Source organism: Grammomys surdaster, unplaced genomic scaffold (genome assembly GCF_004785775.1).
Source record: "Grammomys surdaster isolate TR1022 unplaced genomic scaffold, NIH_TR_1.0 125996, whole genome shotgun sequence".
Classification (NCBI taxonomy): Eukaryota; Metazoa; Chordata; class Mammalia; order Rodentia; family Muridae; genus Grammomys; species Grammomys surdaster.
Window position 1 is genome coordinate 2,626,219 of NW_021620812.1, and position 15,771 is coordinate 2,641,989.

General features: G+C 42.4%; 1 protein-coding gene across 1 annotated transcript in view; it reads left to right on the forward strand.

Moving 5' to 3' along the window:
- The first annotated feature begins 2,664 nt into the window (after positions 1 to 2,664).
- The window catches only part of Pigk (phosphatidylinositol glycan anchor biosynthesis class K), an 81,208-nt gene continuing 68,101 nt past the window's right edge, over positions 2,665 to 15,771 (forward strand). The window contains exons 1-3 of the mRNA XM_028754297.1: positions 2,665 to 2,766; positions 6,683 to 6,736; positions 11,600 to 11,691. Coding sequence (XP_028610130.1) covers positions 2,680 to 2,766; positions 6,683 to 6,736; positions 11,600 to 11,691 — 233 coding nt within the window. The 5' untranslated portion in view covers positions 2,665 to 2,679. The remainder of the gene's footprint in view (positions 2,767 to 6,682; positions 6,737 to 11,599; positions 11,692 to 15,771) is intronic.

Below are 15,771 nucleotides of genomic sequence, written 5' to 3' on the forward strand. Positions count from 1 at the left end.
CTGATCGGCTCAAGTCACTTCTGAGTCTATGAGGTCAGTCTTTATTGTCATCGTATTGAAGGACATCAAAGCAGCATAGAAAGACTGTGGTATAACTTATCTTGGGGAGTGTGTATAATTTTGATCAATCAAATGTTTGTTTCTCTTTCCATTGCCAGTTTAAGTCTCAATGAATTGATTTACTGAAAAACCAAGCAAGTTAATGAAATGAATGATAAAGAATTATAAACCATGCTCTGTCATATGTTAACAGATAAAAATGGAATGATTTACAGTACTGCATGATGTTTAAAACTGCTCCTATGTCATTCTTTTGGATGTGAAACTGGCTGTAGCCTGTACTTGGAAAGTAGAAGTTTTTGATGAAAACTTAAACCAAAAAAAAAAAAAATAGAGACTGTACGGGCTCGTTTTGTGTGTCAACTTGACACAAGCTGGAATTATCACAGAGAAAGGAGCTTCAGTTGAGAAAATGCCTCCATGAGATCCAGCTGTAAGGCATTTTCTCAATTAGTGGTCAAGGGGGGAGGGCCCCTTGTGAGTGGTGCCATTCCTGGACTGGTAGTCCTGAGTTCTATAAGAAAGCAAGCTGAGCAAACCAGGAGAAGCAAGCCAGTAAGTAACATCCCTCCATGGCCTCTGCATCAGCTCCTGCTTCCTGACCTGCTTGAGTTCCAGTCCTGACTTCCTTTGGTGATGAACAGCAATGTAGGAAGTGTAAGCTGAATAAACCCTTTCCTCCCCAACTTGCTTCTTGGTCATCATGTTTGTGCAGGAATAGAAACCCTGACTAAGACAGAGGCTTACTTCTTGGATAATGGATACTCTAATCCAAGAACTGCTGGTGGATTTAGTGGAAACCGAGAAAACCATTAATTTTTAAACAAAATAGGAACTGCTACTTCCTACCAATATTAGTAATTGATAGTGAGTCATAACTTAAAGCATGAGAGAGAAATGGGAAAAAATATACTGAAGAATCAAAAAGGCAATTCACAGATTTTTATTAGGAGTAAAAAAGTAAAAAAACAAGTCAGGCAGTGGTGGTGCATGCCTTTAATTCCAGCACTTAGGACGAAGATATCTGGGTGTCAGGCTAGCCTGGGCTACAGAGTGAGTTCCAGGACAAAAAATTAAAAGTTAGTAACTTATTGTCAGGATAATGAGAAAATCTTTATTATTAAAATCATGAAATAATATTGGACACAAAAAATCCCTGCATTTTTGTATCCAAATGCAAAATGAATATTCTAGATGATGTGCATATGTATTTTTTACATAATGAAAACTAATATCTAATAAGGATTTTTAACAGATATTGAAAATACCTTTAGATAACTATATCTAAATTTTCTGATAGTATTGAAGTTTTTATTAAAATATTAATAACTGGTTAGAAAATACAAATAATAAGAGTTTCATATGGAAGAATGTATTTTAAAAGATGTCAATTTTTATCAAATTAATTGATTTTAATGACACTAATAGAATTCCAGTTAGCATTTCTTTTCTGATATCCTGAAAAAAAAAGTTACAAGATTTGATGGTAAGAGCATTAATTACAAAAGGTTTTTGTCAGGAGTGACGAGATAGCTCAGTGGTTAAGAGTACTGGCTGCTCTTGCAAAGGACCTGGGTTTAGTTTCCAGAACCCACGTGGTGGCTCACAACCTCATCTCAGGTTCCAGAGGGTCCGATGTCCACTTCTGACCTCTGCTGGTAATGCACACACACTGTGCTTAGGGAAACCATCCATACCCGTAAAATAAATAAAATCTAAAAACTAAAAATACTTTGTGAAACAAAAAGGACACAAAACACTTTCGAGGAGAACTAGCCAAGGTGGCACACGCCTTTAATGTCAGCACGCAAGAGACAGAGGCAGGCAAGTCTCTGAGTTCAAGGTAGCTTTAGGTCAGGCAGGGATTTGTGAGACCTTGTCTCAAAAAAAAAAAAAAAACAAATTCAAAGGATTATTAAAATAGAAGAGTAGTAATGTTACAACAAACATGCATTTTTTAAAATATAGAACAGAATGACCAGAAATACTGTATTATTTTTCCCATATGTATGGTGTCTGTGTGTGCGTGTGTTCGTGTGTGTGTTCGTGTGTCTGTGTGTGTGTGTGTGTGTTTTACAGGCCCACTTATGGCAGCCAGAGGCAGGTGTTGGGTCCCACCCACCTCTTTCTGCAGCATCCCTCACCCATTTTTTTTTTCTTGTAAATTGGCTGTCAACAAACCCCAGTGATCACATTTCCACTTTGTCGTCCTTTAACAGGAAGTTCGGTCCACATAGTCAACGAACTGACAGCACCACGCAAAAGGGAAACAGCAAATTTGGTGGATCCCAATTTATCTTTTAAAAACGTTCTCCTTAAATATTTTGTCTATTTTACAAAACAAACCTAGAAACGCAGCTGAGTAAATATTCTCCAGTTAGGTTGCCCCAGCCACTCCGAACCGGAATGGAGGAAGGTGTATGCTGTGGCAAACAAAACAAAAAAACCAAAACAACACAACAAAATAAAAAAATCAAAACAAACAAACAAAACAACTCATCCCCACCACCATCCAAAAAGCAAACCAAACAACGAAAACCTTTCACGGCAGCGGCAGCGCGCTGCTTTACGGCACTCGCCCCGCCCCTCTGCTGTCCGGGGCGAGAGAAGCCGGCAAACATGGCGGCCCCCTGCTTCCTTGGACTGTCTACTCTGATCGCCTTGGCGCTCTTGTCTCTCGGCAGCTCCGCCGTTAGTCACATCGAGGTAGGCATCGGTGTCTGTTGCGGACTGACCCCAGGGAGGACCGTGAGGGAAGCTGCCTGCAGCATCTTTCCTCCCCGGGCTGTGCTGTGGACCGTCCGTCCTGAGGACAGTGACCCGATCCAGCCTTAAGCCCTCGGTGACAGAGGAGGACCCGGTCCTCTGCTCCTGTGACAGGCAGGGCTTGCGTCAGGACTGTCACGGCTTTGGTGTTTTGCGGCTTGGCCCGACCTACCTCTTCTCGAGGCTGTAGGACGTCAGGTTTCTTTCCCGTGCTTTTACCAGTGATTCCTCCAGCGAAGCGCTTTGGATTTCTAGCATTGTTTTTAGACCTGCTTACCCTGCCTGCTCAGGAACCCGGGGCGCCAGCAGACGTTTGAAAAACACTGTGCCAAAGTTTCATCTCTCACCTAGACTGCAGTCGTTTTCTAACGATGCCTGGAGTAGTTCTGGTTCTTAGTCTGTTCTCTAAGCTGCTGACTTGATCGTGTCACTCAGGGTCCCTTCTTGAAATCTCTTGCCTCCCCTCCTCTTTAAATATTTCGGTTTGTTAAATTTTGAGTTTTTCAAACCACTGGGACCCCTTCTGCCACTGGCCCAGATTTTCCTTGTTTGGAATTGTCTTTTATCCTTTTTTTTTCATATTTCGGATATTCACCCAAAATGTCACTTCTGTAGGGAAACCTCTGACAAAGTTGTATTCTGTTACAATTACAAACCACATTTGGTGTCTTTATAGATTGTGTGGTGGGTTCTTTGCTAAGTGGACAGTAATCTCTAATGCAGGCAAGCACCGTGATAAGCTATCATACCCACCAGGGTAGATGTCTATGTGTACAGTAGTTAGTAAGTGAACATAATAGTGCAGTGCATTTACATGTCCACCTGTATTAAACTCTGATGTTTAATACAGAGAAAATGGCATGCCTTTTGGTGATTTTCCTATCACCACACATATTTCGAGGTGCTTGGCACGCAGTGGGTGCACCATCAACTGAATGTTGAGTGAGTAACTTTACATTGCCGAGTTGTCAGTAAAGTTTCAGTGGAGTGACAATTTTGAGCCTAGAGATTATTTAGGTCAAATCTCATTTTCTTTTGGAGAAATTCCAGTCTAAAGTGGAAACTGACTTGCCCCACTGTCAGGTACAGCTCATTTTTTAGTTCAGGCCTTCCCATCCCTAAAGCAATGGGTTATTCACAGTAGCATCCTGTTTGTTGCTTTCCTTGGCGTCTAGGCAGCTGTTAGGAAAGGACTTGGGGGGTGGTGGATGTAGAGATGGGTCTGTTCTCACACTTGAATGGGACTTTTGTCCCTGAAAGTTTTCTGTTAGCCAGACAGCTGAAATCGCCGTTTATTAGGCAATAATTTTGTTTCAATCTCTGTTCTTACATTCAGTGAGTCTGCTTCCAGCTCTATAGATGGAAGATGAAGGCAGGGGGAGTTAGGCTGCTTCTTTAAGGTATGCTCGAGTCAGTGAGTGATAGATCCAGGTTTGAATTCAGACATGCTGATTGCTCTACAATGTGCAGTTCGGAAGCAGACCTGGGTTTGGTGCTGTGCCCATCCGCCCTTATTTTAATGTGTCTGCTGTTTGATTTTTTTTGTTTTGTTTTCCTTTTGATCAATTTGACACAAGCTAGAGTCATCTGTAAAGAGAGAACCTCAGTTGAGAAACTCTTCTATAAGATTGCCCTGTAGGCAAGTCTCTGGAGACATTTTCTCGATTAATGATTGACGAGGACGCCCCATCTTTGTGGGCAGTACCTACCCTCCATCCCTGGGCAGGTGGCAAGCTAATCATCAGTATTCCCAATGGCCTCTGCTTCGGTTCCTGCCTCCAGTTTTCTACCTGAGTTCTGGCCTGGCTCTCCCTTCTGACGTATTAGCCAAATAAACCCTCTCCTGCCCAAGTTGCTTTTGGTCAGCATTCCGTCACAGCAGTAGAGAAGCAAACAGAACATTGTGTCATGAAACATTGTGTTTGTTAGTTGGGAAGATGATGTTTATGCTGAAGTTTTTAATGTGTAGAAATAGCAGATGTCACTTTCGAATTGCAATGGTATGGAACGGTGAGTGACACTAGGCTAGAGGACATATCGAAATACATCCGTGCGTTCAAATACACATATTCAGCATGTAAAAAGTATGGATAGTGAATGACATTTGAACAGAAAAATGAGGAAAAATTGTATTTGTCTGAGATAAAGTGTTTAAAAACAAGCAGGCTTGTGGGAACTTATCTCCTGAAAGAATAGCTAGAGAAAGGGAAAACCTGAAACAAAACCTCAGTGGTTTATATAGATGCTTCAGTATGTTTTAATATTCAAATATTTTCACTATTGGATAGCTGGTGTTTAGTGTTGTGACTGATATTAAAGAGTGACCATAACTGCAGAGATCTCAGAGAATCAGCAGCAGTGTTTGTCACGTGACTTGAGCTCGACGCCGATGTTAGAAGCACAAGGGGTTATTCTGTGTCGGTTGATGAAGGAGGGAGACGATACGACCTCACACTTGGGATCAAAGCTTTCTTCAGGGTACTGTTATACTCAGAGCGGAATTAAATGTCGAAAAGTTCTTATAACTGTTTCCATATTCTCACTGCACAGAGAGTGTTTCAATAGAGGGATTATCAGTATAACCTGAAAAGGATTTTGAAGTTTAATGACTTATGTTTTTGTATATGCTGCTTTTGGTCACTGGCATAAAGTCATGTCTTCAAAAATATTTAATCAAAAGTGTGCCAAATTTGTACTGCATTAGTGCATCTACCCGATGAGAGGCCCGATCCTGTTAGAGCTTAGATCCTGTGGGAAGAGGGGATTTTAACGAGCACACTAAGCTACCGGTACCCAAGAAGACGAGAAGCAGTGATGAGCATGAGAAAAGAAGATGGTGCGTGGGTTGCGGTTTTAAACGGATAACTTCCACGCAGAAAGACTAAAATGTGACTTCACTTGGATTTGTTTAATGCTTCCTAGTTTTAAAGCAAGGACATATGTGCAACATGTCTCTGTGGTTCTGTAAATGACACCGTGGTGTGGGGTTGGCAGTGCTTTTGCTCAGAGTGTGTGGAAGGGGATAAGTACATTTACTTACTTTCTTTACTTACATACTTATCCGTGCTCGAGATTAAGTCCTGGGGCCGATCCTTGGTAGGCAAATGCTCTGCGGTTAACTTATATGTTCAGCCCAGAGCCAAACATCCTCATTAAAGTTACTTTGTTTAATTAGTATCTCAAGCAAGACTGCAGCTTTGATCTCCAGATTTCTAGGTTAGGGCTGTTTTCTCAGTTAGCTCTTAAACTAGGTAGGGCTTTTTGTAGTAAACAGTATCTTTTAGAAGCCACATTAATTGGCATTAGTTAATTAACATTAATTACTTGATTGTATGCTCCATGGGACGCTTGTGGGTGTCAGAGGACAACATATGGGAGTCAATTTTCTCTACCATGTGGGTCCAGGGATTGAACCCAGGTCCCCAGGCTTGGCAGCAAGTAGTTCCTAGTTTATGTTTGATTATTTTGTTCATAAGGCCAAGTAAATAGCTTCATAAATGAACTTGATTGCTATTATAGAAAAGCCCAGGAGAGGCTAGAGATGGCTCAGTGGTTAAGAGCCGTTTAGCTTTTCCAGAGGACCCAGGTTTGGTTCCCAGTACCTACTTGATGGTTCACAGCTGTCTAGAACAACAGTTCCAGAGGGTCCAATGCCTTCTTCTGACCTGTGTGGACACTAGGCGTGCCCTTGGTGCACATACCAGCAAAGCTCGCCTGCACATAAGTAAATCTAGAAATTCAGATAAAAAGGTCCATGAGTCCTGAATATTGTTTACCCCTCTTTAATTCTGGGAAATTGTATGTTTCCATAAAATGTGTGTATGCGTGAGTGATTTTGCCTTTATCCGACCCACAGGATCAAGCAGAACAGTTCTTTAGAAGTGGACATACAAATAACTGGGCTGTTTTGGTAAGTATGCTCTTTCAACATGGATCTTGGTGCTCATATTGTCTGTTCCTATCTATCTATCTATCTATCTATCTATCTATCTATCTATCTATCATCTATATGTATATCTATATGTAGTGAATTGTGAATTAATTTTTTTAAAAATAAAATGTATCCTGTAAAATAAAAAAATTTGATAGAAAAAGAAAACCCTCCCTCCCTCCCTCCCTTTATCTCTTCTCCCTTTTTTACCTTCCTCTTCCTCTCCCACCCCACATTGTCTCTCTTTGAAAAAGGGTCTTATGTAGCCCAGGCTGGTTTCAGACTCACTATGTAGCTGAGGCTGGCTTTGAACTGCTGGTGCCCTTGCCTCCACCTCCTGCGTGCTGGGTTTGCAGATGTGGACACTCTAGCAAAATCAGCAACTCTTTTTGTTTTTAACTTTATTTTAAATTGACAATAGCTACTAATAATATTTCTTACTTTAAATTTTTCTGCCAAGTGGCGATTTGTAAATAAATACAAGAATGCATTTGAGGTGCAGTCATTATGAGAAACGTGCAAAATGTAGAATTATTTTAATGCTTGAAATGAATGAATTTCTGTGTAGTATTAGTTTATAGATAATTTTACTGATGCTGTCTTATTCTTTTTTATGTTTGCAAGAAATGATAATTGTAGAAAATTCAAATCATACAGAAAGGAGTAAAAGAAGAAAAGACAGACTAATTGCCTGTGTGAATTTTACCTCAGCTAAAAGGAGTGAGTGTTTTCATGCTCCACATTCCAGAGTCAGTATTTGGGGAACCCCTCTGTCTTCATAGAGCATAGAGATTCTTTCTGCATTTGTGTATTGTGTGTTTCTCACACTGGGACTGCCCTTAGTCTGTTCTTTTGCATTGCCTTACCATAGCTTAGGTTCTTTCCTTATTCATGGATATATAGGTTTCTTATCTTTTCCAAGTTCTGTGAGGTTTTCTGTGTTGGGATACATTGTATCATTTAGTTCCTGGATATTGAGGTCCTAAGGTTTTATTATTTTGTTCAGAGTTATGTTGAACATTCTGTTTGAAATTGAGGATCTCACTCTTTAGCCCAGGCTGACCCCCAATGTATAGCAGTCCGGATTCAGCTTTGCCAAAGCTGGAATGCTAAGCACGCACCACCCCACCTGCCTGGCTGTTCTTAAATGTGCGTGTTTATGGACTTGACTGCTTTTCCTCAGCAGGAATTCCTGGGGTGTGGAGCTGTGGCGCATGGCCTTCCCCAGGAAGGCTGCTCTTCTTGTTCTGAACTCAGCTCTTGTTTCAATAGCTTTTTCCTGTTTGACTGCTACACAAGAAAATAATGTCTGACTTCGCATTCTTTCGTTTCTCAGCACGGTTTGCTTACTGGCCTAGTTTTTTTCTCTACCTTCCAACTCCCTGCGTGGTGTAAATTTATATCTTTAATACAATCTGGAGCACGAGTTTGTGCTTGTCATTCCCCAAATAGAGTACACATAAGCTCACTTTTCCTGTACATTGATCCTTTTTATTACCAGAGTTTCATGTCATGGCATCTGGTTAGGAGAAAGACTGAGTCTGCTTCAGTACAAGACAAAGGTTCTAGACTCAGTTCCGAAAAACTCGGCGATTGGGTGCATATAAAGAACACGGTTCTGTTTCGCTCCCGTTTCTAGAGGCTGGAAAGTCCATGAACCCGGCACCAGCCTCTCCAAGTAGTGGTAGAGGGGCGGGGTGGGGGGGAGTTTCAGGGGGTGGGGAGCTTGTCACTGAACCATCGTCTAGCCAAGGGCATCGCATGGTGAGGCAGAGAGTCTGCCAGGTCAGATCTCATTTTTACGAAACCACTAACACTGTCATGGATCCAGCCTGATGACCTTAGTCAGTCTTCATTCCTGCCCAGAGACCCCGCCTCGAGATCTCGTCAACACTGAAGTGGGAGTTAAATTTTGGACTATGAACTTTGGGAATCATTTTTAGATGATAGCAACGGACAACCAGGAGAAAGGGGAGGGGAGGGGGAGGGAAGGGCAGGAAGGCCAAGAAAGGAGCAGAGACTGTGTCAGCACCATCAACTCACGCTGAAAGAGGAGGGATGTTTGACACCCGGCCTTGCAAGAATATAGTGGGACCACAATAAAGTGAGAAATATACCCAAAGTCTAACATAGACACGAGAGTAATGACTTCCTGAAGGCCTTACAAGGAGCTTGCTCAGGGCTGTCCCCTAAAAGGATGGGGTCATCTACAGGCCGTAAAATAAAGTGCAGTTACAGTGACGGTGTGTGTAATTGCCATTATATTTCCATCAAGTAGAGTAGGATAGCATGGGATAACCCAGGGTGTGTCTCCTACCACAGGAGACTTTCTGGAGGGATTGAAAGACAAGAGAGAGGTGACTTTAACATTGGCAGTCATAGAGACCCAGGCTGACCCCTGCTAGAAGGAAAGGTGTGTGGGGGGAGGTTCTTCCACGGTTAACCACTGAGAGCAGTTCCTGGGTGTGGACTAGATAGCAGCTGGTGTGCAGACCCTGCTGCTACACGGGAGAGCTGTTAGCTTAGCTACACATATGTCAACGTCTCAGTACTGGTGCTCCAGATGACAGGAAGGGTGAGAAACAGATTCTACTGCAGCATGAAACCTCAGTCAGTTGGGCTTTCTTAAACAGAGAATCACGAAGTTTGTCCATGCCCAGTTGAAAGTACCAGAAATGGTGCAGGGGAGATTGCTCAGCCGGTAAAGTGGTCAGATCCCCAGGGGCACATAAAATCTGAGCAGGGCGGAAAAATCTGTGCCTGCACTGGGACTGGGTGGAGGCAAGGAGATCTTTGAAGCTAGCTGAGTCCAGATTCAGTGAGAGGCCCTGCCTCAAAACGTAAGGTGGATCCAGTGTTACAGCACACATTGATCTGACATGTGACATCTCCATGCAGCCAGATCTACCTGCCGCGTACCCACTGTCTACTACCCATCTCCCCTTTCTCACCTCCCGCCAGAAACCACACAGGTCCCTCATCTTGTTGTTAGCTAGATTTTCAGAACTCCAAGTTTGTTTCCTGTCCGAGTTAATTTGCTCTTAGCCTTGAGCAGAGGATGAGAGGTAAGTGAAGCCTGCCACCCGCCTGCCCGAGCGAGGCAGAAGGAAACTTTAGCTCTACCCGTTTGGTATAAGCCTTTTTGTGCCCTCTAACAAAGTAAGCCAAGAAACCATGAAGCCAGTCTTCCCCTCACCAGAGGAGGAGGAAGAGGCGGTGCTGAAGGACGAGCTGAGGCTGCTCCTCGCCCTCATCACTGCTCTCCCATAGTGTCAGCGTCAGTTTCCTTGTGTCCTTTTAGAAGGTCCCAGGAGGGCCGCCACGGTTGTATCTCCACTTCCTCTTGTGAAAACAAATGGCTAAGACACGCCCCTACAGTATCTCCTCATGCACTCCATTGGCTGAATATTTAATAATTTATATTAAGTTGATATTTCCTGGTATCTCTACTTCGTTTCTTTTAGTTCTCTTTCTAGTCTTTGTTAATTTTCTGGCTAATAATTTGTAATTGAAAGTGAGGACAGTTTCTTATGCTTATTAAATAACAAGCTGACACAAGGCCCTTACTTCTGCATAAAGTGCAGTAGAAACCCCGGCCTTCGTTGTGGTTAGCTTCTTCTAATTGTTTTATACATCTTCAGACTTTCAGTTAGAGGGACTGTAGGCTCTGGCAGTGACTTGTATCCATTTTGTTTTGTTTTCATTTCTTTTCTTTATTTTCTTTTTTTCCTTTTGGCCAATGCTCAGTCGGAAGAGACAGGAGTTCATGTATGTAAATGTATGTAAATATGTCCATTCTACCCATACTGACTTACGTGTTTTAATGTGGTTAGAAATTTCAGTCAGTTCCATTGCATTCTCAGATGATAATTCACTTTAAGTATTAAGGAAACCACAACAGTTATACCCCTCCCGCAGATATGTCACGTCTGCTCAGTCACAGGCCTATGGCAGGAGATAGGAGAGTGTACCGCAGATACAATGACTGCCACGTGTCTGTCCGCATGTCTCACTGGGGTAGATTTCAAAAAAAGGAAAATAGCTTCTGTGCTAAAGTTAGATTTCCTTAGTAACTTAAGAGAGACTTTTCTCCTCAATTCTGTATATGTGTGTGTATCTGAGTGTGGGTTTGTGCTTGTGAGTGCAGTACCCATGGAGGTCAGAAGAGGGCAATGGTTCTCCAGAGTCGAGGCTTACAGGGGATTGTGAACTTTCCTGGGTCCTGGGAACTGAGCGTGGGTCCTCTGCAAGAGCAGTAGGCGAGCATAACAGCCAAGTCTCTCTAGCCCCTCTCTAGGTCCCTTGATATTTTTAGTGATCTTTACTTAAGTGAAAAATTTGGTTGACTTCCTGTAGTGTTCAGTAACTTTATAACACAGCTCATCTCATGTGTGTATGAACCTATTTTGTAAGTTGTATTTGGTGTCTGTCTCACTTCCCACAACAGATGAAGCAATTAAATTGAGATACAGACATTGCATACCACAGGGTAGTTAGTCTGTGAGGAGGTTACAGATGTTTTCTTTGATTCTAAGGAATCAACTCTCTTAGAAATAGGGACACTACAGAGGCACAGAAGTGGAGATGAGCTGTGTTAGGTCAGAATTTGGTTAAGTTCTGTGTGGACTGTTTTCTCTTCAGCTGGGCAATCTTATTTACTATCAGTTGTAAGAGCCTTTCTTTAGGGAGATTGGTTTTATTGAAAGGTTTTTTTTTTTTTATGTTCTTTGATGTTTCTAAGCCCGAAATGCTTTCTTCAGGCATTTCCACATAGATTTCAACTACGATAATTCTGAAATTCATGGTTTGACTCATAAAATCATGTTTTTGTTTTAACTCTAGGTGTGCACATCCCGGTTCTGGTTTAATTACCGACATGTTGCAAATACTCTTTCTGTTTATAGAAGCGTCAAGAGGCTAGGTATTCCAGACAGGTAAGCCATCTCAGCTAAGTGTAATTTAAAACCCTGTGAAGCCAGCTCTTAGCTCAGTTGATGTTGAACGAGGTAAAGAAGCCAGGTTCTCAGTGTTGGTTGTTGGACATACCATCGTGTGTGGCATCGATGTCAACTGAGGACCACAGTGCACAGTGCACATGAGAGCAGGGAACACTAAGGTAAGAGGATTTGGTAAATCTGGTTATTTCGTGTTGTTTATTAAGCGCTTTCCTTGGAGGGATTTTTTTTTTTTTAAATAGGTTACTATTTTAAGCAGAAAAAGGACTGATTGAAAACATGTTGATTTATTCATTAGATTCTGGGGAGAGCCATAGCCTTAGCTAATCAGGAGCAGGAAAAGCAGATAGAATGGGAAACTAAAAATCATTACATGAACGCAACCTGGTGAGAGATCCATGCTGCAGATTGCTGAAGCTGGGCTCTGCTGCACAGTGGCGGGATGTCTAAAGCTACCTCGTGTTGCTACTGCCTCCTGCTGCCCAGAGCCAACCCTAGCACCCTCAGCTTCTTCTGTTTCTTCTAGTACCTGTTGGAATGCCATGCTGTCATGCTGTCATGCTGGTAGTACACCGTAGGTTTGCTGTCTGTGTTGGTGCTGCAGGGTGACTGGAAGGACGAGCGGATGGCATTGTGTTTTCTGAGTAGAAAGATGCACTCTGCAGAATATCCCTCAAGTGGGACATTTCCTACCTGTAGGGAGTCAGGGACTATTACCAGACCATGGACTTTGGATTATTATGGCAAGTTTGGTTCTGCTGCACCCCCAGAAGACACAGTTGTCTCAGTTCAGGGTTGATTCATTCAGTGCTCTCCGGGGGGTGGGGGGGAGCTTGCTAGTGAGACAAGAGTTTGAAAGCTGCCTTTTATGCTGATTTTGGTTGTCACTTCAAAGGCTCAGCACCTATGACATAGTGCTAATATAATGGGGCTCTTGCAGGATTCGAGCAGGACAGCAGAGAGAGAGTAAGGTGCTGCAGAGGCCAAGGACACAGTGTGTGCCTTGGGGGCCAGAGACGCTGTGCTGTCCTGACAGATGCTTTTGGTCTGAGAAAGCACAAATGCACAGCTCAGTATCCATGTTCCATCCCACCTAGGAGTCAGAGCCAGCATGTGCTGTTACTGCTTTTAGTAGTGTCCTCTAAGTCTGAGGAGGAGGGTGACCCGTCAGGGATGCTGTGTCAGGGATGCCACCTGAGTTCTCTCTTGCTGTCAGTGGGTCCTTCGCAGGTAGCGCTTTGGCTTATAACTTCTCCCTCTCTGTGCATCCAGAGGCTTTACAGTAGTTTTATTTTGGAAGCGGGATGGAGTCAAGCTGTAGTGAGTCCTTAGGACATATTGCTCTGGCTTGAGATTTGGAGGGTCGCTGAGCAGCAGAAGGGCGTGACAGCATGTGCTATTCTGTATGCCGAGTTTATTAAGTTTGCCCTTGAGTTTCTGAAGGATTTCTTTTGAGGTTATTTTGTTTCAGATGCTTGTTTGTAGCTCTGTTTATGCAGCCTTTGTTCTAGACGTGAATTGGGGGATTCAGGCAAGGAGAATTTCATTCTGCTTATTTTTTTTTAACAAAGAGAAATTAACAGCAACAAAAGAGATAGTTTTGCTGTTAGCTCAGTATGGGAAATGTTTCTTTACTGTTATAGCATTTACAGTTAGAGGTTTCTATTAATATACATTATCTCATTTTATCTTACAATACTCCTTAGAGATTGGGATAATTATACATATGATTTAAATACCAAATTAAATCCTAAGAGGTATATCTCCGTATTGAAGGCAGTAACTAGGTGGTCATGGAAACAGTATGAAGTAACCCTAAGGAATGGCCCTTGGATTTCCCACTTTCTTTTTACTGAGTTTGTGGGTGGCTGCTGTCCTGTTTGTTTTTCCCTCATGCCTAATCCCTCCTGCTGCAGTGTCTCAGCAGGCTCTGTGCATGCAGCACCTGTGGATCTCTAACCCTCAAACCCCAGGTCTCCCAAAATCTGACACGTTCACATAATTCTAGAGGAAGTGTCTGCACTTGACCTCGAGTGATAGACCGAGACACAGGTGTGCTAGCGAGTGTCTGAGGCATCAACAGATTCCTGTGCAGAGCTTTGTCCCATCTGCAGGGTACTTCAGTGTGCGTTCTGCAGTCTGAACCATCTCCTCCCTTCCCAGCTCATCCTACACACAGCTGTTAGACCGAGCTTCCTCAGATACCGCGTGCGTCATCTCACGCCCACGAGCACTGTGGTGAATCTGTCTGTTTTAACAGACCCGAGCATTTCTAGCTGTAACTGGTGTTTTGTTAATTTTGACTCACTGTGTTCAATTTGTTAACTTGTTTTGGTTTCTCTGACTTAACAGTGGTCATTCGTGTCTAATTTTGACCATTTATCCTGTCTAGACGCTTGCAGTATTGGGTTCACTTTCAGACTCTTAGGTCTTACTGTTCTCATTGTGTAGAATACTCTGTGTAGGAAGGGCACCCTGATTTCTGTTAATTGACTGATACGTTAAAGCCATTCTAATTAGTTTGTAAAAAAATTAAAGTCACTATGTTAATAGCATTAAATATTTGTTCCATGGCTAGTTTATGATTTTATTTTATTGTACAGAAAATCATCTTTATAACTTGTAATGGACAGAAGTAGTGGAACTATATAAATATGTTTTGTAAACAATTTCTGATATGGTCCCATAATTACAATGAAGATAATTTTAGCTTATGTCTTTGAATGTTCTTTCTCTTGTCTCCTGTCACTTTCTAACAGTTTTTTCTCATGTAGTCTTTAAATGTGTAAATAACGATATTTGAATATAGATCCTTACACATTCTGAACAATCTGTCCTTCCTCACTTTGGCAGCTGATGTGTCTCACACTTTATGTGATATTCTTGGTGGAACAGTGTGTAAGATCTTGTGTGTGAGTGTGTGTGTATGTGTATGTGAGTGTGTGTGTGTGTGTGAGTGTGTGTGTCAGGGGGGCATGTAGTGTGGTTAGGAAATGACATTTGCTTTAAGGGGACATAGTGATCCAGGTAACAGGGACATTTTAGCCACCACCTCCGTGCTGTGGTGTTTAGAAAACAAAAAAAGATCAGTTTTCAAGCCTCAGAAGACCTTCAAGGGCGTTAGCTGGCATGAGGGAACATTCTGTCTTCATGTGTAGCTGGATTGAGAGGTCTTTGGATGCTTGTTCCTTCCCCAATACCACTGTGTTTGTCACTGTCACTGTCACTGTCCTGTCTGGTAACATGATTTTCTTGTACCTGTCCTTTAGAATCATCTATTCATGGATCTTGACTTTCACATGACCTTTCCTTTTGTAGTAGTGGGGATGGTACCCAGGCCTCCTAGTAGTCACATGACCTTTCTGTGTATGGTAGTGGGGATGGTACCCAGGCCTCCTAGGCAAATGGTTCATCTCTGAGGTACATTCACAGCCCTTCTACATTTATTTATTTTCTAAGGGAAGCATAATTATTCAGGTTTTTTTGGATGTTGGCCTGAATAGTGGACAGCTTTCTCTTTCCCTCCCTCTCCTGTTCTCTGCCTGTGTACACACACACACACACACACAATATATATATATATATATATATATATATATATATATATATACATATATATATATATATATATTGATCCTGTTCAACCCTATGTCATCTTTTATTTCTCTTCTCCTCCCATTGATCGCTTTTTTCCTGAGTAACCCTGTTTTACTTTCTTTTTTTGTGACACACTGAGTTTGATCAGAGTTAGTTGCATGAGCAGAGGTGAGTTCTTTACCAGAGGATGGCTTGTGGCTATACTGTTTAGTAAAATGTCTCTTCCTCCTTCAGCAAACATTAATAGCCTGCAGTTACTTAGAGAATGGTGGGATTCATGAATAGAGTCCGTCCCCAGCCTTGACTGAATGTTGACACACTCTGCCTTGTGCATGTAAGCACAGTTCTGTGTCTTCATGACTGCAGTGGTCATGTCATGTCCAGAAAACGGCACTCCTCCCACAGACAGCAGTGCTCCTTGGTGCTCCTCCCACAGACAAGAGTATGTGGGAGTTCCTTGGT